General features: G+C 38.6%; 1 protein-coding gene across 1 annotated transcript in view; it reads left to right on the top strand.

Moving 5' to 3' along the window:
- sema5bb (sema domain, seven thrombospondin repeats (type 1 and type 1-like), transmembrane domain (TM) and short cytoplasmic domain, (semaphorin) 5Bb) overlaps window positions 1-22691 on the top strand; it is an 81236-nt gene extending 58545 nt beyond the window's left edge. Inside the window, exons 9-21 of the mRNA XM_052130368.1 lie at window positions 1228-1435; window positions 1738-1945; window positions 6481-6598; window positions 7414-7598; window positions 10584-10727; window positions 11618-11765; window positions 11860-12088; window positions 15317-15535; window positions 15710-15880; window positions 16057-16188; window positions 17879-17914; window positions 18106-18314; window positions 20683-22691. Coding sequence (XP_051986328.1) covers window positions 1228-1435; window positions 1738-1945; window positions 6481-6598; window positions 7414-7598; window positions 10584-10727; window positions 11618-11765; window positions 11860-12088; window positions 15317-15535; window positions 15710-15880; window positions 16057-16188; window positions 17879-17914; window positions 18106-18314; window positions 20683-20844 — 2169 coding nt within the window. The 3' untranslated portion in view covers window positions 20845-22691. The remainder of the gene's footprint in view (window positions 1-1227; window positions 1436-1737; window positions 1946-6480; window positions 6599-7413; window positions 7599-10583; window positions 10728-11617; window positions 11766-11859; window positions 12089-15316; window positions 15536-15709; window positions 15881-16056; window positions 16189-17878; window positions 17915-18105; window positions 18315-20682) is intronic.
- Window positions 22692-24709: the final 2018 nt, after the last annotated feature.

The raw sequence follows: 24709 nt of genomic DNA, 5'->3' as shown, positions 1-24709 counted from the left end.
CTGCCTTCCTCGCCCTGGGAGGAGACAGGAGGGGAAGACAACAACAACAAAGAAAACAAAATAGGCGAGGGAAAAGGCCAACACGGTGCGAGAGAGAGAGAGAGAGGAGAGAGAAAAAGCTCACTCACCGGTTCTCTGATGTACCGTCGCGTGGTCCTCGAACACTTATCCACACTCAGGCGGACGACAGCCACTCCAACCCCAGGTGAACCGGAGTCAAACCTCCGACCCCCAGCGGGCAGAATGCCCCTCCGCTTTTCTGGCAGCAAATGGGGACACTCCTCTGCCCCTGGCAGCGGACCTACTGCTCCGGGCGGTCGGGGAGTTTCTTCCCTCCTCCCCTCGCAGACGGCGGTCTCCCTCGACCCCTCCACGTCTCTGGGGACGGCAGGGCACGCCTCCGCCCCCGGCAGATGGCAGCGGCGCTCCCCGGCAGTGTCGAGGACTCTGCAACGGGCATCCCTCCTCCTTCCCGGGCTTTCGGCACCAATGTAACGCGGTTAAGGATGGGCAAGGAGGAGGCGAGAACCGGCTTGTCAACATAAATCATAACTTAATGCAAACTTAAACCAAAAGCACAAACATAAACAAACACACACACGACGAACATGCCCGTAATTCTCTCTCTCTCAAACCATCATCACCAGCCTTTATCCCTGTAAAGGGATATTCCGACCCGGCCCCGCCCCCCTCCGCTCCACACCAGCCTTCAGCGGATTTCTCACAGTAAACGTCTTTCTGCTGTCCATGTAAACAAGCTTACTGTTTGTCAAGGTTTCCTCCACTAAAAAACTTTGAAATTTAGAAGAAAAAAATTATCTTCTCTCTGAGCGCAATGACATGTTCACTATGAACGGCCCTTTAGGGACACTTAGATGTGTTTTTAACAGTTAAAGGTCTTTATACCTTGACCCGGTATGCTGCTCATAAGCGAGAAGCTGAAAAAACAGCAAATTGTGACGCAACGGTCAAAGATGTACCTGTAGCACCATGTATGTTTACATTGAAAAAAACGGATGCAAAAACACTTTTGGTGTAAACGGCTCCTATATGTAGGCTTATATTTGTAAATTACCTCTGTTATGATTAGCTGTCATTGATCAGGGTGACCAAATTGCTGAATACTGAATGAAGGTGTGGCTGGTCATGGGAATGAGCTCACGGTTGTGGTCACAATTTTTAAATGACACATTTTTGCGTCTCTAACCTCATCCTTCTCTCTGTCAGTGTGGGACAGTAAATGATTCAGGTCCGGGTGGTAATCTAACAGAACGCAGTCTGCAGGATGCACAGCGGCTCTTCCTCATGAGTGACGTGGTCCAGCCCATATCACCAGATCCTCTGGTCATGCAGGACAACATCCGCTTCTCCAGACTGGCTGTGGACATCGTCCAGGGGAGAGACTCGCTCTACTACGTCATGTACATTGGCACAGGTTAGGGAGAGGAACTTCTGTTTTCTGCTAGCAATGAGAGAGTGAGAGAGATAGATAGATAGAGAGAGAGAGAGAGAGAGAGAGAGAGAGAGAGATGTCAAAAATGGTTTAAATCAGCCAAAAGTTGGTTTCTTGTCTGGTTTAAGCTGATTTAGCTAGACTCTAGCTGGTCTCCCAGTAACCAAAACCCCTTAAACCAATAAACTAGACTAGCCTAACCTGCTTAGCCATGCTGGGGAACCAGTTGTTGGCCCATATAGAAGACCAGTGGTTCTAATTATGTTTTTTTATTCACCAAACAGAGTACGGCACCATCATTAAGGCCTTGTCCACGGCCAATAAGAGTCTGCGTGGATGTTACCTAGAGGAGATTAACATTCTCCCAGACAATTTGCAGGAGCCAATCCTGAACCTTCAGATCCTGCACAGTGATAGGTCACTTTTCGTGGGGCTCCAGAGCAGAGTGCTGAAAATACCACTGGAGAGATGCTCCAACTACAACACTGAAGAGTGCGTCAATGCATGCCCAGAAATACACATACACGCAATATTAAATTGCCATAAAATTGACGGATCCACTTTATGCTACACAAGCTGTGACTTTGTTTTTTTTAACTGCTTCCATTGACACCTCATCCATAATGCCATTAAACAGGCAGACAAGGAAATGGCAATAGTTTTGACACATGTTGGGTGAAATCCAATTGCAAAGTAATTAGTTATTTTAATCAAATTACTTTTTAGTCCAAAAGTAGTGTAATGCATTACATTTTAAATTCTTGTTATCAGATTACATTTACTGACTTTCAGTTAATTTAATTACTTTAAAGTACATTATAGGATTATGTAGAATACAGGAATTATGGCCCTGTAACAAGTCAAATGTGAGGTGTTCAGTGCATGACTGTGTAACAGACATTATTTAGAATTTTTTGACCTGAAAAGTGTTTTAGAAAGTAACTTAAAATTTAAAAGTTCCCAATGAAGTAATTAGTAAAGTTATCTGGTTACAATTTTTAGAGAAATAATCATTCATTTGTAGGGGATTACTAATTTTAAGTAACTTTCCCAACACTGTTTTGACGTATGAAATCGAACTTGAGTAGATGGAAGTGTTGCAGTCACATACTTGTAGAGTTTTGGGCCTTATTTCATCCTTCGCAACTTTATTGGCTCAAACTTTTTAAAAGCAGACTTTTTACGTCAGAGCATCCTAACCTCTTACATGCTCAAACTGTTAGTGTCTGTAATAACTCTCTAGGCCGTTTGCTTTGACCTCTAAACGGAAAAATGCTATTAAACTGATGAAAAAGTCTTATTATGTGACAGCACCTGTACACTTGAAATTTGTTGGAACACATTTGACATGTCCTCATGAGTTGCTAATACCCTTGGAGTCAGATAGCACATGCAGCTGAAGGAGAGAAAGTGAATGGCAGTATTTATGAGCGGTCAGAGATATTATTTCCTCATAAATTCCTTGCTACTGCAGAGAGGCCGACGAATGATGAACTAGGTCATTTAAAAAATCACTTCATCAAATTCTCCTCCACAGATATAATTAGAACACTTATAAATTGTCAAACGTTATTAAAAATATAGAATGCATGCTTCACTCAAATTACCACATTTACAATTAGATATCAGATCCATAAAGTAATAGCTTAACAGACCTTCCCATTAGCCAATTCGATGAATTTGAACTAGATCTGTGCAGGCTTGGTGCAATTTCTCTCTCTAAGAAGTGATAGACTGAATTGAAAAATCAAGAACAGCTAAAACCTAAAAAAAATTCTGAACACCTCCAAGCTTAGATTGATACTTTCACTAAATTGTTTCTGAATGCTACCATAGAGAAAGCCTTTTGTGTCATTGGTTCTGTTCCAAAACCTAGTGAGCTGCCTACATAGGCAGCATTTTAAGGCATCATTGTTCCTTTCACGACATGACGTCTGTTCCAGAAGGTGGTTACGCTGCAACCTTCTTTTGTGTAGAATAGAATCCTATAATGGATTGCGAGCTAAGTAAAAAAAAAATCCACCCAAGGCATCGATTATAAATATTTTATATTTAATTCATTTAATACCAAAAAGAATCAGTAAAAATAATGAAATGACTATTTTAACCAATATTTGTGTGTGTATGTATTTTTATGCTTACTAGAGTATCACACCGTTAGATTAGCAACATGCTAACATCAAACTGTTTTGAAAACAACTGTGAGTCGAAAGCGTTTTGCGCGACGAGTGCTATTTGTATGATGTGTGAAGTTGTTGACTGTAGAGCGTTCCAGTCAGTTAGTATGCTGCCATAAGGGCTGTTCACACCAAGCGCATTTTTGCATTGTTTTCATTGTCATCATAGTTTTCCTATTGTACAATGACTGAGCTGTGTAAGGTTAAAAAGAACTTCAACTGTTAATTATAGCCACATGCTGCAAATATCGAGGTCCAAGAAGTTTGGAAAAGTGGAGAAAATGACCAAAATTGGCAAATTGGAAAGAACAGATCTGTCAGGGGTAATTTAATTACTAAGTACTTTAGTTACTTTGTAAGTATTAAGCCCCCATTTTTATTTATTTTTTATTTTTTTATCTACTTTTTTTAATCCTCCTTGACCGATAAGCACAGAATTCGGCTTATATCATCTAATGTGTAATGAGGGTCTATAGAGGAAACATGTACAATTTTAATGTGAATCAGACAAACAGTCTAGGAGGAGTTAGAAAACACAGGTTTTTCTGAAAACTCAAAATTGATCCAAAGGGTCGGGGGCCTGGGTAGTTCAGCGAGCATTGATGCTGACTACTACCCCTGGGTTAGTCCAGCGAGGTCCAGCCAGGTCTCGTAAGCAACCAAATTGGCCCGGATGCTAGGGAGGGTAGAGTCACATGGGGTAACCTCCATGTGGTCGTGATTAGTGGTTCTTGCTCTCAATGGGGCGCGTGGTTAATTGTATGTTGATTGCGGAGAGTAACATGAGCCTCCACATGCAGTGAGTCTCTGCAGTGCAATGCACAATGAGTCACCTGATAAGATGCGCAGATTGACTGTCAGAAGTGCAGGCAACTGGGACTCGTCCCCCGCCACCCGGATTGAGCTGAGTAACCGCATGACCACGAGGACCTAGTAAGTTGCGGCAATTGGGTATTCCAAATTGGGAGAATAGGTGATATAAAAAAAAAATTTGCCAAAAGAAATCAGATATATACGTTTTGTTTCGCTTGATTGGGGGAATCAGAGGATTTGTTTTTAAGTGAAGATTTTTTGATTCTAACTCTCTTATGGTTTCAAAGATAATAGCGAATTCGTAAAAGTGTGTATTGTAGTGCCACCTAGGGTTGGAAGGACATACTGTTGATTGCTTAGTTACTTTTTCATCTGCGTTGCATTGGACATAAATCCGCTCCTTATAACTGTACAATAAGCATCAAATATATTCATATTGGCTCTGATTGTGCGCATCACTCAACAGTTTAACGTTCAGTGTGGACAGACAAATTGCTTGTCGCTGGAATCTTGTCTATGCAGGCTATACAGTAGACAGCAACTTTGAACAGAGCCATTCTGTTTGTATTTAATATTTTTTTTCCTTCAGCTAGCATGTCACATGTCAGGAGAGGTTATCTATATCATCTGTCAAGTTTAGTTTATAGCACAAGTGATTTGTATTTGTGTGCTGATGGTACAAGGCTGGCTATAATTACTAGAAAGATAGAAGAAAGTACTTTTATGTGAAACACGATCCCTTGGACTATCTTCTTGACACAACTGATGTTGCACAAACACACACAGGTACACAAGAATGACATGTTGGAGTCTGGTGATGTAAGAGGCCGTTATTGGAACTGTCTTTTTGATGGAACTGTGTTTGTGAAAGCTGCTCAGTGTTTGGCATACAAATGCAATGGAAAGAAGAAATTTAATTACAAATTCACTCCCATGCGTACCTACACACAGGTGGCAAAATGGTCGAAAAACTTTTAAAGGTTATCTTCTTTTGTGTCTGATTAAGCCGTAAGTAATGCATGTAATCGTGTTAATTGCTGGGGGTGGTGGGGGGTTCTATTCATTTAAGGAGTTTTTGGTTTTACTGATAACTTACACAGTTTACTTTTTTATACTTCCAATATTACGAAGTCCTTTTAAAGAATGTCACATCCCTAAAAATGAAAGATGCTGGTGAATTAATTGCTTAATTTCCCTTCATTTAATCTGAAGGACACAAGGAGAATTTGATAAGCCTGTTGGCACTAATAAATCACTGGAGATGTGTCAAATTCTTTGTTTTTCTCCCAGAGCAGAATATGATAATTGATGTGCCTTCTTTGTAGTTGCTTACTATTCAGTCTTTATCAAACATGTGTTTGATCAGATTCTTGGGTGACTTATACACTGCCAGACTAATCAATAATTCCAGATGAAATGGGCCCTTGATGAAGTGATGTTTAGATTATAGACAGAAATTCTTTCCTTTTTATTTACCCTTTCTTTTCCTCTTTTTTCCCTTTCCTTTCATTTTCTGTCCATTTTCTTTATTTATTATTTTTTCTTTTTTGTTGCCTTTCCTTTGTCTTGTCCTTATTTATTTTTTATGTTTCCTTTCCTTTTTATGTTTCCCTTTATTTTCTGTCCTTTTACTTTTTATTTTTCCTTTCCTTTTCTGTCCCTCTCCTTTATTTATTATTTTTCCTTTTTTTTCCTTTCCTCTTTCCCTTTTATTTTCTTCCTTCCCTTTTTCATGTCCTTTTATTTTTATTTTTCCTTTCAATTCCTGTGCTTTTCCCTTTTTATTTCTCCTTTCCTGTCCTTTTCCTTTATATCTTTCCTTTCATTTCCTGTGCTTTTGCTTTTTTATTTTTCCTTTTTAATTTAGTTTTTCCTTTCCTGTCCTGTTCTTTCCTTTCCCCTCCTATCCTGTCTTTTTCATTTTCCCTTTCCGTTTCATAATCTTCATAGTTGTGGTGTTTATGAAGACAATGTCAATGATGTATGATCTAGTGTTTTTATTTGTGTGTGTGTGTTTGTGTGTGTGTGTTTGTGTAGGGACTGCCTGGGTGCCAGGGACCCATACTGCGGCTGGGACAGGAAACAGAAACGCTGTACGACCATCGAGGACAGTTCCAACATGAGCCAGTGGAGCCAAAACATCACAAAGTGTCCAGTAAATGACAGACTCATTAATCTTTCACTTTCAGCCAATATCTCATCTCAAAGGACAGAAAAATCATAAATGAGATGTCTTGGATATCTCAGTGGTTTCTCCTAGATATCAATGAGATTAAATGGAGAGCAAACGGAGACCTTTATATCTCCTGCTATGAGAAACACATATCTGATAAACAGCCGTGAAATGGAGACTGATGGCTGATCCATCTGATCTGGACTCTTTATATGACAATGTCAATTAAAAACTGCTGTTCTGCATGACTGCTGTCCAGTGTCACTCCTGTTCTCTCTTGACACTTCATTAACTTCATAATTAGACATCACAAATTTCCCATTAACTCTGATGGTTAATATCCCCACAGGAACCATAATATAAACAAACCTTACAGTATTTTCGAACTCTGCAGAAGCTTTGACTTTTCAAACAGTACACCCTTTGTAGGACATATTACCATGTCAAAAAATTACATTTTGATACCACAGATCCTTTTGTCACATTCTAATGTAAGTAAGCATTAGAAACTAGCAGTGAAATCAACCTACAAATGGTTGACTATGTACATTTAACTGGTATAAAATGTATTGGTAACATTTTAGCATGAAGCAATTTCACACATAAGCTTTAAAAAACAATGGAGTTTATAACAACCAGAAACGGGTAGCACGTCGAAGACTGAAAAAACTGTTTGGGTGTATGTTAAGCGATCTGGGTTGAATTTATTATAGAAAATTGTGCTGAAAAAAAAGGAAGAAAGTTTAAAAAGTGCTTAAAAATTGTCCTATTAAGAACTTTACCTTTTCATTTTGTAGGAACGGAACCTCACACTAGATGGTGGCTTTGGTAATTGGTCACCATGGCAGCCTTGTAATCATGACAATGGCGGTGAAGGCTCCAGTACTTGTCAGTGTCGATCACGGTCCTGTGATAACCCACAACCCCGGTGTGGAGGAATGAAGTGTGCCGGGGCCAACATAGAGGTGGCTAACTGCTCCAGGTACTCTTACTATACTAAGATGAACTATACTTGCTTTAATATACACATGTACACATCTGATGAATTTGTGACCCTGCAGTGACTCACAGTTATAATTAATTCAATTTTAATTACATTCAATGGCAATTAAAGGGATAATTCACCCAAAAATGAAAATTCCATCATCATTTACTCACCCTTCATGTTGTTCCAAACCCATTTGTATGGGGAACAAAATGCAATGGAAGTACAGTATTGTATAATACAGTACTTTAACATAGCCCTACAGTCCATCAATCATAAACGCTGTTACAGATGTGCTGTGTAATCACAGTGTTGTTTGTTAAAACAAACCGGCTCATGTGGGACTTCTTGAGAAACGACTTGTGTTTTGCTTGTCCCATTATCTTGCAGTCACTTTGTGGCTCTGAGTGAATGTTATAATTATATCTCATGTTCTGTTTTATTAACACACACATCACTGGGTGTCGGTGCAATAAACTGTCTGGATATAATATTTAATTTTAAGAGAAACAGCCATAGTGGGGGCTTTCAGCTGTGGTAGATCTTTTGCTAATAATAAGCAGGTTCAATGATAAGCTGCTCATGGAAATATGTCCTGGTTACTTTTCACACCATAAACAAAAGAAAAAAGAAGAAATTTTATTTAGAAGCCTATTTTAGGCAAAAAAATATTTTTGCAGTTCTCATTCAATTTTCATTATAAAAACTACTGAAATATTTTTATTTGTATTTACAGTTGAAGTCAGAAGTTTACCCTTAGGTTGGAGTCATTAAAACTAATTTTTTAATCACTCCACAGATTTAATATTATCAAACTATAGTTTTGGCAAATCATTTAGGACATCTACTTTGTGCATGATACGTATAATTTTTCCAACAATTGTTTACAGACAGATTGTGTCACTTTTAATTGACTATTATCACAATTCCAGTGGGTCATACGTTTACAATACACTAAGTTAACTGTGCCTTTAAGCAGCTTGGAATATTCCAGAAAATTATGTCAAGCCTTTAGACAAATAGCTAATTTGCTTTTGATAGATGTACTGAACTGAAGGCCTACCTTCAAACTTAGTGCCTCTTTGCTTGACATCATGGGAAAATCAAAAGAAATCAGCCAAGACCTCCACAAGTCTGGTTCACCCTTGGGAACAATTTCCAAATGCCTGAAGGTGCCACGTTCATCTGTACAAACAATAGTATGCAAATATAAACGCCATGGGACCACGCAGCCAACATACCACTCAGGAAAGAGACACATTCTGTGTCCTAGAAAAGTTTGGTCTGAAAAGTGCAAATCAGTCCCAGAACAACAGCAAAGGACCTTGGAACATGCTGGTGGAAACAGTTATACAAGTATCTATATCCACAGTAAAACAAGTCGTATATTGTCATTAACTTGAAAGGCTGCTCAGCAAGGAAGAAGCCACTGTTCCAGAACTGCCATAAAAAGCCAGACTACAGTTTGCAAGTGCACATGGGGACAAAGATCTTACGCTTTGGATACATTTCCTCTGGTCTGGTGGAAAAAAGGAACTTTTTGGCCATAATGACCATCGTTATGTTTGAAGGAAAAAAGGGTGAGGCTTGCAAGCCGAAGAGAACCATCCCAAACCATGCCGTGAAGCATTGGGGTGGCAGCATCATGATGTGTGGGTGCTTTGCTGCAGGAGGGACTGATGCACTTCACAAAATAGATGGCATCATGAAGAAGGAAAATTATGTGGATATATTGAAGCAACATCTCAAGACATCAGCTAAGAAGTTAAAGCTCGGTCATAAATGGGTCTTCCAAATGGACAATAACCCCAAGCATACCTCCAGAGTTGTGGCAAAATGGATTAAGGACAATAAAGTCAAATTATTGGAGTGGCCATCACAAAGCCCTGACAGCCCTGACCTCAATCTGATGAACTGAAAAAGTATCTTCGAGCAAGGAAGCCTACAAACCTGACTCAGTTACGCCAGTTCTGTCTGGAGGAATGGGCCAAAGTTCCAGCAACCTATTGTGAGAAGCTTGTGGAAGGCTACCCAAAAGGTTTGACCCAAGTTAAACAATTTAAAGGCAATGCTACCAAATATTAACTAAGTGTATGTAAAATTCTGACCTACTGGGAATGTAATGAAAGAAATAAAAGCTGAAATAAATAATTCTCTCTACTATTATTCTGACATTTCACATTCTTAAAATAAAGTAGTAATCCTAACTGACCTAAGACGGAATGTTTTCTACAATTAAATGTCAGGAATTGTGAAAAACTGATGTTTTTCACAATTTGTTTCTAATGTGTATTTAAACTTTTGACTTCAACTGTATTTAAATCAGCATAAAGGCTTTTACGTAAAGCCAGTACAACAAATGTTACCTTTATGTTGCTTTTAAACAATTCAAATAAAATGTTTTTTCACATTAAAATACTGATAATGACATTGTTTGCGTTACACTAATGAGAATTTGAGGGGGAAACTTTGATTAATTTTCATGAAATAAAGTCAAAATGAAAAAAATAGTCTTCATTTTCTTGAAACTAAAAATATTTTCTTATTACAGTCCTGCAAGTTCATTATTGGGTTCTTTGAGAGAGACACTTGACCTTGGTCAGAAGGCTAGCGTTTCACTGAACATTCGACTGTCAAAACCGAAGTACTTTGGGCTTATAAAAGAGGACATAACAGCAATTTTCTTGCTCTTCTGAAATAAAGGGGTTTGATCAACTAAATGGATTCTAACTTTCACAACAAAAAGCCCATGTTCCACACAGAGCATTTATGTTTATGTTTTTTTTTGTTGCATAGACAAGCATCACTATTTTTATTGCTCAGGGATTTGAACAAACCCCTAACCCTAAGTAAAATAGAGAAAAATTAAGAAAAAATAACATGCTACAATGAGGGAGAATATGGTCCCTTTAATGGCTGTGGAGGAAAGAAAATAAGCAAAAAGAGTTATTATGTGGCATTTCTGCTATTCGATTTGTCCAGGAATGGAGGCTGGACCCCCTGGTCCTCTTGGGCCGAGTGCAGCACAAGCTGTGGCATCGGATTTGAGGTCCGTCAGCGTTCCTGTAACAATCCAGCACCCCGACATGGAGGACGAATGTGTGTGGGTCAGGCACGAGAGGAGAGGTGAGACAAGAAAGCTTATACAGTGGCTCTGTCTCGTTTGGAAGGATGTGTCCTCTGGAGGTCGCATTTGTTGGCCGCATACGTCATCGAGGCTGTCTCGTTTCAGAAAAGCGTGTAGGGGGTGTTGGTGACTCAAAAGTTGTTGCGTGGGTTGGGGGGTGTTCGGTGGCCAACCCACCGGCCCACTTGGTTCTCCCAATGGCCATTCCACCCCTGATCGATGTGCTGTCATAGCAACCATGATACGTTCCGTTTCCATTTGTCCTATGAAGGCCGTCTCGTTTAAACAAGACTTGTTTAAAGGAGGACACTCGGTATACTGCAGCCTTCAAATGACACGTCCTACCTAGCACGCAGCCTTCCAAATGCTTCCAAAACACTGTGTGTACAGTGCTGGGTAGTAATGGAATACATGTCATATGGAATATGTAATCAGACTACAAAACTGAAGTACTTGTAATTGGATCAAATTACATTTTAAAATACTCTTAATCTGACTACAGTTACTTTTAGAGATTACATATTAACATGGCAACGGCAAAATTGTTTGTAATTTATTGATAATTTTCATATCATTATCATCATATTCTTACCCCGAAGTGCTCACAGATGAACATTTTGAGCATGTTTTCCTCTTTGTCATTTTATGTTAAAATGATTATCCTACTCAAAGGCATGTGACATAAAATAAAATAGAAATAGGTTGAAAGTATTCTAAAAGTAATATAATTAGATTACACAAAACATTTTATCTATGAGATTACATTTCTGATTGCATTTTTGTCATGTAATTTGTAATCTGTACCCGATTCACAAGTAATCCACCCAGCACTGTTTAAGTGTTTGTTAGAGGAGAGGATAATTATGTCGATTAAATATGTGTGATTCAGATTGTGTAACGAAAAAAATCCATGTCCGGTTCCGGTATCGTGGGTCTCATGGAGCTCTTGGTCCAAGTGTAGCGTTGCATGTGGTGGTGGAGTCCAGTCTCGCATTCGAACCTGCGAGAACGGCAACACGTGTCCTGGTTGCCCGCTGGTAAGGCTTGTAATATTAATATATATCCTAATATCACCGAAAGTTCATATACCACTAGACAGTGCTAAGATCTTTTGTGTGTGACTGCATCCAGGAGTATAAGGCATGTAATTTGGACGAATGTGCAGAGGTGAGGCGAACCACGCCTTGGACGCCCTGGTACCCTGTTAATGTGACCCAAACAGGGGCGAGACAGGAGCAGAGGTTGAGGTATACCTGTCGGGCTCTCCTTGCCGACCCTCACGACCTACAGCTCGGCAAACGCAAGCTGGAGACGCGACTCTGCCCCACCACTGATGGAGCTACTGTTTGTGAGACTGACGGTACAAATACACAATCACATGTACATCGATGCATATCTGGGTGTATCTTCAACTTCTGTCACTTTTAGCAATGTGGACTTCTAGAAAGTATTCTTGTTAAAACATTTTCACACTCTCACAATTTTTTTAAGTGTCCAACAGTGCATTTACATGCATCACAGGAGATTTAAGTCATTTTTGCTTAAAGTCATGAAAATTCCCACCACAGTGTAATTTCCAGCATCTCATATCCTGTATTGTGTTTAGGAGAATTTGTGGTGGAAGTGATGCTGATGGAAATTACATTTTTAAAGTTTGTAACGTTGTTGAGACTAATTTCATATCTAACATTTTATGAATCCTAAATACACAATTAAATAATACTTTCACACTTTTTGTGTAATTTGGCAAAAATATAGCTTGATTGGAAATTGGACACCCGATAACAAATATATATTTCACTCGATTTTTCTTTGTTTTCTTCAAACATACTTCATATTTCATTTCAAGCATGCACTTCACTGAAACCTTTGTTGAATTGGTTAACAAGTACACTAATGTTTGAAAAACAATTATTAGGGGCAAAATAGTTTGGTGTGTTGTAAAAAAATGACATCTGTGGGACATTTGTCATTCTTTATAAATTGTTTAAATCATATTTAAATAGTTTATATTTTTTTCACTTTTCATTTATCATAGTTTTAAATGTAATAATTTGTATTATTACTCATATAACTGTTGGCTTTGGTGTCCATCCTTGCCAGTGCCACTGGAGAATTCTCACACATTTTTAGTGGCCACATCAGGCGACGGTAGAGTGTAAATTGGTAACGCCAAACCTTGAATTTGCCTGGGAGATGACAATTGTCTATCTTATCCAGGCCCTCTTTCAGTTGCTTCAGGACCAACTCTGCCATGTGTTTGTCTGAAAGATCTGCTGTGGATTCTCTCCCTAAACTTCGAATAGGCTGCTCTGCCACAACCAGGATTCTTAACCCCCCACCTCAAATGAAATCCGATCATCCCTCAACCCCTTTCTAATAGAAAGACTACATGATTTTGTTGGATTAATCTTCATTCTGGCCCATGCCAGTAGCTCTTCCAGCCTTTTCTAGAGCCGGTTTGTATATGCAGCAGTCTGGAGGATGCTTGTGACATCATCCTTTTAACTGCACAAAGCTGGCAAAGTGCAAGATTGTGCACAGATTCCTCTGACCATTTGTCTTGCACCAATTAGGATGATCTCGAATGCAGCTGTGAACAGGATGGAAGAGATTGAATATCCCATCACTACTCCTTTTTTCAGTTGCTGTCATTGCGTTGTGAAGTCCTGTATTGCATGACATATCTTCAGGTTCCCATAGTATCTGTCTGCCAAGCTCCTTATGCACTCTGGTACACTGAAAAACTCTAGTGCATAGCTAACAAGCTGGTGTGGAACTGATCCATAGGCATTTGCCAAGTCCAGCCAGACTACGTGGATGTCTTATCTCTCTTGACAGACTGGCTCTGCTCCCATATTACTGATGCAGGAAAACCTGGTACACCTGCCTTCTTGCAGCTTGTGTCTATGTATCCATTCTACAGGAGGTAGTCATACATCCTTCATCCTACCAAGAAGCTTTCCCTCCTCGTTCAATAGAGCAATGCTCCTAAACTGACTAATGTTGGTGGATTTCTGCTCTTTGGGTATGAAGATGCCTACTGCCTTTTGCCATCCCACGGGTATGCACTGCTTCTTCCAGGCAATCCTCAACAGTCTCCAAAAACATTTTAAGAACCATGGGGCACATCTTATACAGCTTGTATGGTATCCCATTCGGGCCTGGGTCTGAAGTTGCCCTGGCTTTTTCCACCACCTGCCTCACCTACTCAGCTTAGGTGGATCTTTGTCAAATTTCACTACTGGCTCTACTGGCCTTGGGATGTATCCAGGGGAGCCAAGCATGTTGTTTTTGAAGGGTTACCAAGTTGCTGTTCCATGTGGTCTTCTATTTCCTCTTTTGCCAACACCAGCTTCCCACTCCTCTTTTTTTCCAGCGGGTTTCTGGCTAACTTAAAATGATCCTTGATAAATGTTGCCCTTTCATGCTCCTTTCTTCTCCACTGTTGGATTCTCTCTGCTCTCCTCAAGACTGCTAATCTAGCCCTTATGCCATCCCACAATACCTTCAAGCCCTCCTTCTCCTGCTCCTCTGCCTTCCTCCAAGCCTTACAAAGCTGCCTCTGGTATTTCACAAGCTGAAGTATCTCCTTCACTTTACGACCCATCACCCCGGGACCACTCTTCCTTACTACCGTTTCACCAAATCTATCTATACATTCTTCATACACAATATCCACCCATCCAGTAAGGCCTCCACCCTTCCAGTAAGGTCATTCTCTCACATTGCAAGACTTCACCTGTCCTGCTGGCAGTACTGGTCTTCTTGGTGCCCCTCCACAACAGTGGATTCATTAGCACTGTGGTGCTCGGCTGGGCACCACAGTGCTTTCCTTCTTGTCTGACCTGCTGCTGCAGTGCAATGCTGTGTCTGGCTGCTCCTGGCACACTTCATCCATCCTTGATGAATCAGCAGCCTTAGTAAGTTGTTACCCTCATCCACCCGCAATTGCATCTTTTAAGGATCCTTTGCTCATTATCCATGGCTGTTCCAGTTATGTCCATATTGTCTGTCCTAACTGATCCATCTTCCATCCAGCCTCTCAGAGGACCACTGGGCTCTTTTCCTATAATTGTGCTCATAGTTGGAAAGGGTGTTCCATTTGTACGGATCTGTGGGTAAGGTAACTAGCCTATCCACCCCTGTGGAGAATTTCCTGCTGTCAGCCAGTCTTTCCTGACCATCCTCCAGTCTTCCCTGGACTCCAGCTGCCCTTTTCACTTTAGTCTCTGGTTTCCCAGAAAAAACTAAACAGATGCATAGGTAGCTGTAATAACCTGCCGGGCGTTATTGTCTGCCACACCTCCACCAGTGCACAAATTTACTTACTTAATTTTTTTACATTAAAAATGTATAACTTTGAAGCCAGAAAAGCCAGTCACCCTCAGCAAACTAATTAAAAAATTTAGTACTAATTAGGCTTTACATTTTTGCAGAACACCCAAGGAAGTAATTGTGTTAAATTGTTACTTTTCATTTAAAGTTTCGCTTTTTTGCAAATTTTGCTGTAAAATGTTTCTCTGACGGATTTCAACAACTCTAATGAGAGTCAGATGATCATATATGCACTCCTCTCTGTCTGTAGGTCTGGTTGAGGACTTGTTGAGAATGGGTCGACCTGTTACACGAGTGAAAGGAGCTGCCTGGTCTTCGTGGGAAACATGGTCTACATGTTCTAAGGAGTGTTCCAAGGGCTTCCGAACACGCAAGCGCTCCTGTGGCACGCCAGATAGGAAGAGCACTCCGTTTGCCTGCAGCGGGATGCCAGTCGAGTATCAAGACTGCAACATTCAGCCATGCCCAGGTATGATACTTTGTTAAGTATGACTATGTTAACTATGATCTTATAAAACACTACATTCAGTGCTTATATAACACATTACACTGAGAGATGCATGTTTGCCATCAAAATTCTCAATCACGCCTCACTAAAAGACTTGCTACGGGAAATCGTGTAATAACTGGTGCTGTTTTTCAGTGAAGGGGGCATGGTCTTGCTGGTCATCCTGGTCTCAATGTTCGACTTCCTGTGGGGGTGGGCACTACCAGCGCTCTCGTACCTGCTCTAACCCCACCCCTGCTCATTCGGGGGATATATGCATTGGCTTACACATGGAGGAAGCTCTTTGCAATACACGTGAGTGTGAAGGTGAGATGACAAAAAACACTTAACAATGTCAAGTTGAAGTTTGTGATTTATTTTGGGGGTGTTAAAAGTTTTTCGACTGTTTACTTTCTTAATGCATGTTACATTTTAAAGTAAATTAAATGTTTGCCTAATCTTTTATGAAAATGTTTTAAATTGGAAATGCCTCTGTGTGTCAGGTGGATGGGGGGTGTGGTCAGAGTGTAACGAGGAGGGGCTTCAGCTTCGTAGTCGTGCATGTGAAATAAACCCCGCCTCTTGTCAAGGAAATATCACAGACCAGAGAGTGTGTCAGCCCAATGAGAGCTCAGGTCAGTTACTTCCACATCTCAGATTACCATATCGCTGCAGATTCCTGGTTGAAAAAACACTAGAGGCGCTACAACAACAACTTGTATTCACTTTCACACAAAACACAAGTAAAACGGCAGATTATCAGTTCATAAACACTTTTTTGTGCCCTGTTCATCACACAATGCTATCTTATGACAGCTAAACACTTTTATTATGGCACATTACTTTTTAACGTTTGCATTACATAACCAACAACATTTACTTGCTTTTGTACAGTAGCTTAACAGATAAAGCATTGCACTTGTGATGCAAAGGACCGGAGTGTGAGTCTTTTTGTTGTTTTTGATCAACAACTGAGTGTAGAGAACTTAAAAGAGAATTTATTCAATGACAAATGGGTTGCGTGGATCTCGTCTTTGGATATACATTACACGGAACAACTTTTATTCTCAACACGCCATGAATTCCACTGCTGTTCACCACATTTCTAAACAATCACTGGTGAGGAAAATATAAACATTTACCAGCCAGTTGCCAAACATATACATTCACATAACGTGGAATTTGTAATGAAGAGTGTTGCGCATAGAATAAAAGATTATTCCTGGGATTTAAGAATCTATATTGAGATCATTCAAATGAAGATCGAGATGCATCAGAAAATCCATATTTTTACCCACCCCTACTTTTTATGGCACTATCGGTTAGGTTTAGGGTTTAGGATGTCGGATTTGTTGGTTTAAAACTTCAAAAACCTCATCTGTTTAAAATGTAACTCTCTTTTAGCACCACACAGTGGATATTTCACCTCATAACTACTGTGCTACATGTGAGGAGCCGCAAAATTTCATAACGGCATAATTTGTACTATTTACAGGTATTTACATTAATTTGTTGAAAATGTGCTAAAACGGTACTGTCTCTTTAAGAAATGCTGCATTTCTGTAAAAAGTATTTGTAATTGAGCACATATTAACAAAATAGGAATCAAATGGCTTTATCTCATCTGTACTATGCATGATTAGAATTAAATGTTTATATTTTTGTTGTTTTTGATCCATAATTGAATGTAGAGAAGAGAAAGGGGATTAAAAGAGACTTTATTCAATGGCAAATGGGTTGCGTGGATCTTGTCTTTGGACATACATTACACAGAACAGCTTTTATTCTCAACATGCAGTGAATCTCCCTGCTGTTCACCACTTTACTACACAAACACTGGTGAGCAATATCTAAACATTTACCAGCCAGTTGCCAAATATATACATTTTAGTTGCATAACGTGAAATTTGGTTTATATAAGAGTGATTTCCTCTCATTGTAGTAGTGTTCCGCATAGAGTAAAAGATCGATTTTGGGATTTAAGAATCGATATCGTTCAAATGAAGATCCGGATTCATCAGAAAATTAATATTTTTACCCACTTCTTCTTTTGTTGGCACTATCGGTTAGGTTTAGGTTTAAGTTTTGGGGTTTTGGAGGTCGGTTTTGTTGGTTTAATACTTCAAAAACCTCATCTGTTTAAAATGTAATTATCTTTTAGCACCACAGTGGACATTTCACCTCAGAACTGCCGCGCTACGTGTGAGGAGCTGCAAAATTTCATTTAGCAAAAATGTTGCCATACTTTTGTAATCTTTACAAAATTAAACTGCAGACTACAGTTGTGAATGTTTAACATAAACTTCATCTATTTCTCAATTTCAGTGTTCACGACAGGACAGAAGAGCACTAACTGTGGAGGTAAATCTAACCTACATTAACCAACATACATCAGTAGGCACTTTAGCACAATTTGACATTAATTTAACAGCATTTTTTATATTTAGTGGTCAGGGCCTGTTCTCGAAATGCTAGAAGCTGATTTGCATGTATTTTCTCAAGGAGTGAGAAAACTTTGAGGAAATGTCTGAAATTGATTTTGTCCCTTGTAGGGTTCTCTCTGTTTCACTTGGTGCTGACTGGAGTTTGTTGTTTTCTGGGAGCCGTTCTCCTGTCTCTTCTGGTGTATGTGTACTGTCAAAGACTCCATAAACCTCCCCAAGAATCTGCAGTGATTCATCCCAGCACCCCCAATCACCTGCACTATAAAGAAAACAGCTGTGCGGCCAAGAACGACCTGTACACACCCATGGAGTTCAAGGTATCCCATCATAACTTAGTGCTCTTTCAAGGCACCTTTTCTGTATTGCTTTACATCAGTGATGTACTTACTTTTGAGGGCCAAACTTTCAAATTGAAAATGGGGTAATGTACAGTATTAATAATAATAATAAGAAAAATAATCATATAATAGTATTTAAGTAATATCTAACAAACAAGAGTGCTGTTGTACTGACTATACATTTTCATCAATGTTTATACCGTCATACTCAGTTGTGCAACATTATATAAAAAAAATCCAATGTTTTGTTTTCGATAAATCGTTAAAGATTGAATAGAAGCACTGTATGGGTCGCATTTGACACAAGACATCAAATGTGGAAACCCCACAATTTTTTTTAAAGAAATGCAATAACCCTCTTCACTAAAGTAAAAACACTAAAGTAGAAATAAACAAAATACTTTTGGTAGTTTATGGTATTTTTGACCTTATTTACCTCTAAATTACTCAATTACTCCATTTATGTTCATATAAAATAAGCACATTGTACAGTATGGTATCTTCACTTCAATAAAACCCTTTGTCTCTGGTGAAATCTGCTGGAATAAAAATAACCAATATATAAAAAATGACAACTATGGATTGTAGATGGCTTCAGTGCTCCATGCATTTGCTGATCTCAATAAGTCAATGTTGTAACAAACTAGATTTGATGTATATTTGGATGTATATTTAGACATTATAAAAGTCAATTATTTGTCATATTTTAGCTTTATTTGTGTGTGTTGAAGGGTGAGATTTTGCGATTATATTTTTGAAATATGATTACAGTCAAACTGACCATGGTGTGCAGATCCCAAAGCATAAACTTTCTCACAGTGTGTTGAGACTAAGACTTTGAGACTTTGAAGTGTGTTTCTGTGTGTCTTGTGGCTGTTTTTATTTTTATTTGGAAAATTAAAAAACAATTACTCTGTTATAGTGTTATATAATTAATTTCTGTGTGTGTGTGTGTGTGTATATATAAATATATATATATATGTGTGTGTGTGTGTGTGTAAGTGTGTGTCTGTGCATATGTGTATATGTGAGTGTGTGCGTATATGTGCGCGCACGTGTGTGTAATATGTGTGTGTAAAGGTGTATGTGTTTGTACTGTATTTATGTGTGTATGTGTGTGTGTATGCTTGTGTGTGTGTGAGTGTGTGTATACGTGTGTGTGTAATATGCGTGTGTATATATGTGTGTGTGTGTGTATATCTGTGTGCGTGAGTGTGTGTGTATATGTGTGTGTGTGTGTGTGTGTGTATGTATGTGTGTTCTGCATTGTGTCTGATTTATTGTTTTATAATTTGACAAATGATTAAAAAAATGCTCTGTGTTATAGTCTCACCCATTCATTTCCTATGGCAATTACAATTTGACATGAAAAGTATGAACAGGTGACTGTTTGATAAAACCACCTAGACTCATCTGAACATTTGTTTTGTGTGTGTGTTCAGGTTGCAACTTTAGGAAAAGTCATCAAGCCTTGTACCGCTCAGATTAATTTAATCAGATTTAAGAATATTGTCTTGTTCTATTTTCATTTTATATAAAGTTTTATGAATTTGATTAGACCCCCCTCTTCATTAACATTAATACCGTTAAGTATTTTTTTAATTTCCGGGCAACTGTTCTACCTCAGTTTAAAATGAGGAGAAAGTTTCACTTTAAAGTGTAATATTTAACTGTATTTGATGAACAGGGTTTAGTGTTGACAGCTGTAATGTATGTAGAACCAAACATAGGATGGTCTCATTCACTAACCACTTGTACACACGTTTTTGCATAAAACCGGCAATGGTTTAATCTGATTCATCAATATGTTCACGTCATTACATTTGGAGCCAACTAAAACCACTTACTTGGGTAAGAATAAATGTATGTGCATGTGCACTTGTTGAGAATCCAGAAGATATTTAGCATGAGAGTTATTCGCATAAATTTGATTGGATCACACGCAATCAAATGTGCGAGACTTAGCTGTGCCGGTTAAAAGCTTAAAAGCTTAAGCGCATGCTCCAGACTAAATATGAAACCACGGACCACTCGTATGCATCAAACATCGCAGCGATTTCAACCGAAGAGACTCATAAAATGATTGATTGGCCGAATTCAGCCTATGGGCCGCTAGTCGACGAGCCCTACTCAATGCAATTTGTCTTTTAGGAAATGTCTCTAATTCCATAATTCCCTCTCATCTATCAGTCTTCATTTTCCAGTACCCAATGTGTATCCTTCAATAGTCAACATCACAAGACTGCCGCAGTATGATTTAAATCACACTGTGCCCTTTGAAATGTCAAAAAGAGTTTTGAAAAATCCATGTGAACTCACTTTTGTGTGCCTCTTTTCTTCCCTTCAGACTCTGAATAAGAATAACCTGCTTCCGCCAGATGAAAGCTGCAACTTCTTTCCTACGCCTTTGCCACAGACCAACGTCTATGCCACCACATACTACCCCTCTCCTCTTGGCAAATATGACTTTCCATCTTTGGATTCACCTTGCAGCTACATGCACAGTTGATCCGCACACACACACTAACACACATTTTATGCTTGTTTGTTTGTGTATGTGTGACAATGGTTACACACCCACATCTGTCCACATAGATGCATCGGAAAACGAATGGACATACAGGTCGCATGTGCAATCAGCATCTCAAACAAAAAGATGCAGAAACTGAGTGGCGTGCAGATACAAGGGACCCAATGTAGTTTTCTAGTTGCATTTCCTTTTAAAGTGGAAGTCAATGTTCAATTGATCACATGCGTTGCAATAATTGCAGCCTAACACTCACTGAGCATGCGGCACACTTGTTCAAGTTTTACATTTATGCATTTGATATACGCTTTTTTCCAAAGTGAATTGGATAATATGTGCATTTTGCACACTCTCTGGGATTCGAACCCATGACCATGGCCTTCCTAGTTTGATGCTCTACCAGTTGAGCTACAGGAACAAGCAAAATGGGACAAGAGTCAAATTCAAACAGTACAGATTACTGGATGCAAAGGAGTCTTCCGGTGAAATTTGTTGTTTTTTCTAGCTTGGTTTGTGTGAGGGAACCAATGAAACACAGAACTCAATTTAGAACTCAAAAGAGTCTGTGAAGGATGAAGGATTCCAGACATCTGTGACATCACACGATATGCGTGAACATCTGTTTCACCTTGTTTTTGTACTGGTTTATGTCCTTTTTCTGCTCAAGAGCTCAAGAAATTTCAGTATTACTGGTTAATACTCGTCATACTGGTTAACGTTATGCAGGTGAGCCTGTGAAAGTATGAAAATGAACAGGGGCTGATGGATTCATAAAACAGGTTGTTTAATAATATACTTTATTCTAGGAGCTTTTTCACATGATATATATATATATATGGCTTTGCTCTTTTTTTCTTTTTTTTTATGAAATGTCAGTTTTTCAGTTAATGTCATTATGGTTGCAATCAAACCTGACCATGGTGTTACAAGACACAGATTATGCATTTTTCCACAAATAATTTATATAAAACATAAAAAGTTAATAACTCATAAATGCATAATAATGTCAAGAAATGAACATCAAGAAACAGAAATTAACTGCAAAAATCTGATTCCAGTACAGTATAAAACAGAAGAATCAGAGTTTATATAGTAAAAATTTATTTAGCAAACGTGAGTGAGTGTGTGTGTGTGTGTGTGTGTGTGTGTGTGTCAGATTGCTGTCATCAACTAGAAAACAACAGATCACTTGTAATGCCGACAATGACCAAAAGATGGCTGTAGAGCTTCACTTATTGATGCCCTGGTTCTCTCTCTCTCTCTCTGTCTGTGTGTGCGCGTGCGTGTTTGTTCTGCGTTGTGATCATCTCACCCCTTCATTTCTGAGTGTGTGTTTAGCATTGTGACTGATTTTGTATGATTTTGACAAATGTAGAAAAATAATGCTCTGTGTTATAGTCTCACCAGTTCATTTTTGTGTGTGTGTAAGTGTGTTTGTGTATGTGTGTATGTTTCGCACTGATGATGTTTTAAAGTCTCACCCTGTAATTTCTGTCTGTTTTTTTGGTCTATGCCATTCATTTTCAATGGTCGGTCAGTTTTGGTCACGAATACCGAAGGTGTCGATTTTTTTTTACAACCATTTTGACTTATTTAATCAAGGTTTTATTTTTTTTTTTGTATGTTCAAATGGCAAATGGAGGAAAAGTCACCAAGTCTTGAACTGCTCAGATAAAGAAAACCCTTTTTATTAAATGAGGAAAATGTATTATTACCGAATACCATAGGAGGGTTGACCCAAAAATAAAGATGTTGTCATAATTTACTCACCATGTCGTTCCAAACTTGTATGACTTTCTTCTGTGTACAAGGGCGTAGATTTATTTCCATTGATCCATTCCATTGGGGGGGGGGGGGGGCGTAGTTCCCATTACTGTAAAACAATCACGATTTAAATAATATATACAATTTAAAGGTAAAATGTGTGGAAATTTCATGAACATTATTTCACAGTGTAAAAACTCTTAATAGCCCTAAAAATATGCTTCATTTTCCAGATGCAAAATATAATTTCTAGTGTTTCTTTTCATTTTGGAGTAAAATAGGACATTTTGTTTGAATCACCAAAAAGTCATTGGGTCTGGCATGGGTCTGGTAACCAAATGTTGCTTTATAGTGTTTATCTCCATTTTGGAGCTGGACAGATCCTGGTCACTGTCTGTTTTCATTATATGGAAAAGAACAGCTTGATAATTCTGCTAAATATCTCTTTTTGTGTTTGGAAAGGAAAGAAAGACATGCAGATTTGGAATTACTTAAAAGTGAGTAAATAACAAAACTTTCATTTTTGGTGGACTGTTTCTTTAAATGAATTATTACTGGAGCATGATGTGTGAATAGCACTGTGTGAGTGTTTGTATATTTGTAGCTGGCATTGTATATTTATAAGGAAAGTGTTTTTTTTTTTTGTTTTTGTTTTTTTATGGAATCAGCAGGTACAAGATAATACATGTTATCTTTTATCTTATTACTCAAACTTACACCATCCACTGTATGACAGTTTTGTTATATTTTTTATTTTTTTGCTGTATGATTTCTAGGTGTGGGCATATTGTGTACGTGTTTTGTACAAATATTAGTTTATGAAATATTTTGTTAATTTTCTATGAGCATCGATTAATTTGAAATGTACCTGAAGATTCAGCTTGTTTTTGTTCTTTTGATTATGTGATGGCCCTGATTGGTCGGTGGAATCGGATGATGTCTCATTGTTTGTCAGGACTGGATGTTGATTTTGCATTTTTACACTGGTGTTGCATGCATTATCTGAAATGCAGACGGTTCTCTATGCAATAAAAAAAGAAAAATTAATTCACAACACACGATCACTTCCTTTATACACTGAAATATTTGTTATGTTTTCATATGTTGTATATTGTAAAAATAAATATCCAGCTGGGTGTGAAAACCCAATTTACTTTCTTCTTTCTGACATTTATTTTTTTGTACTTGCTCTGTTCATCTTTGAAGATGTCATGAAACCGCTTTTGAAACACACTTAACAATGTGAAGAATTGTTGAGTTTGTCAGTCTGTCTGACTGTCTGTCTTTTTGTCTCTGTCTGTCTTTCTGTCTGTATGTCTGTCTGTTTATCTATCATTCTGTCTGTCTGTTTTGTGTCTGTCTTTCTGTCTCTCTGTCTGTCTATCTTTCTGTCTGTCCGACTGTCTGTCTCTCTATCGGTCTGTCTATCTATTTGTCTGTCTCTCTGTCTGTCGGGTGTATGTCTGTCTGACTATTTGTCCGACTGTCTGTCTCTCTGTCTGTCTATCTATTTGTCTGTCTGTTGTCTGTCTGTCTATCTGTGTGTCTGTCTGTCATCTCTCTTATCTGTCTTCCTGTCTGCTTGTCTCTCATTGTATTTGTCTGTCTGTCTGTCTATTTGTCTGTCTGTTGTCTGTCTGCCTAATTGTCTCTGTCTATCTGTGTGTCTGTCTGTCATCTCTGTCTGCCTCTCATTGTATTTGTCTGTCTGTCTTTCTGTATGTCTATATTGCTGTCTGTCTATCTATTTGTCGGTCTATCGTCTGTATGTCTATCTTTCTATGTTTTTATCTGTCTGTCCATCTATTTGTCTGTCTGTCCGTCTGTCTGTCTCTCTAATTTTCTGTCTGTCTTTAATTCTATATGTCTAGTTTGTCTGTTGGTCTTTATATTAATGTGCATGTCATTGCAACAGTCAAAACATTATTATAAAGAGCAGGATGTATCCAGTGACTACATTATACAGTATATATTAATATTGACAGTATATATTAATATTGACATTCTTAACAGATTTGTGTTTTCAGTATCATTGTTCTGTCTGGTTAAAGGTTACTAATGAAGTGTCATGGAAGTACTGCAG

The sequence above is a fragment of the Xyrauchen texanus genome, chromosome 7 (genome assembly GCF_025860055.1).
Source record: "Xyrauchen texanus isolate HMW12.3.18 chromosome 7, RBS_HiC_50CHRs, whole genome shotgun sequence".
NCBI lineage: Eukaryota > Metazoa > Chordata > Actinopteri > Cypriniformes > Catostomidae > Xyrauchen > Xyrauchen texanus.
The sequence above is the reverse complement of the archived record's forward strand: the minus strand, read 5'-3'. Positions and strand labels throughout refer to the sequence as shown.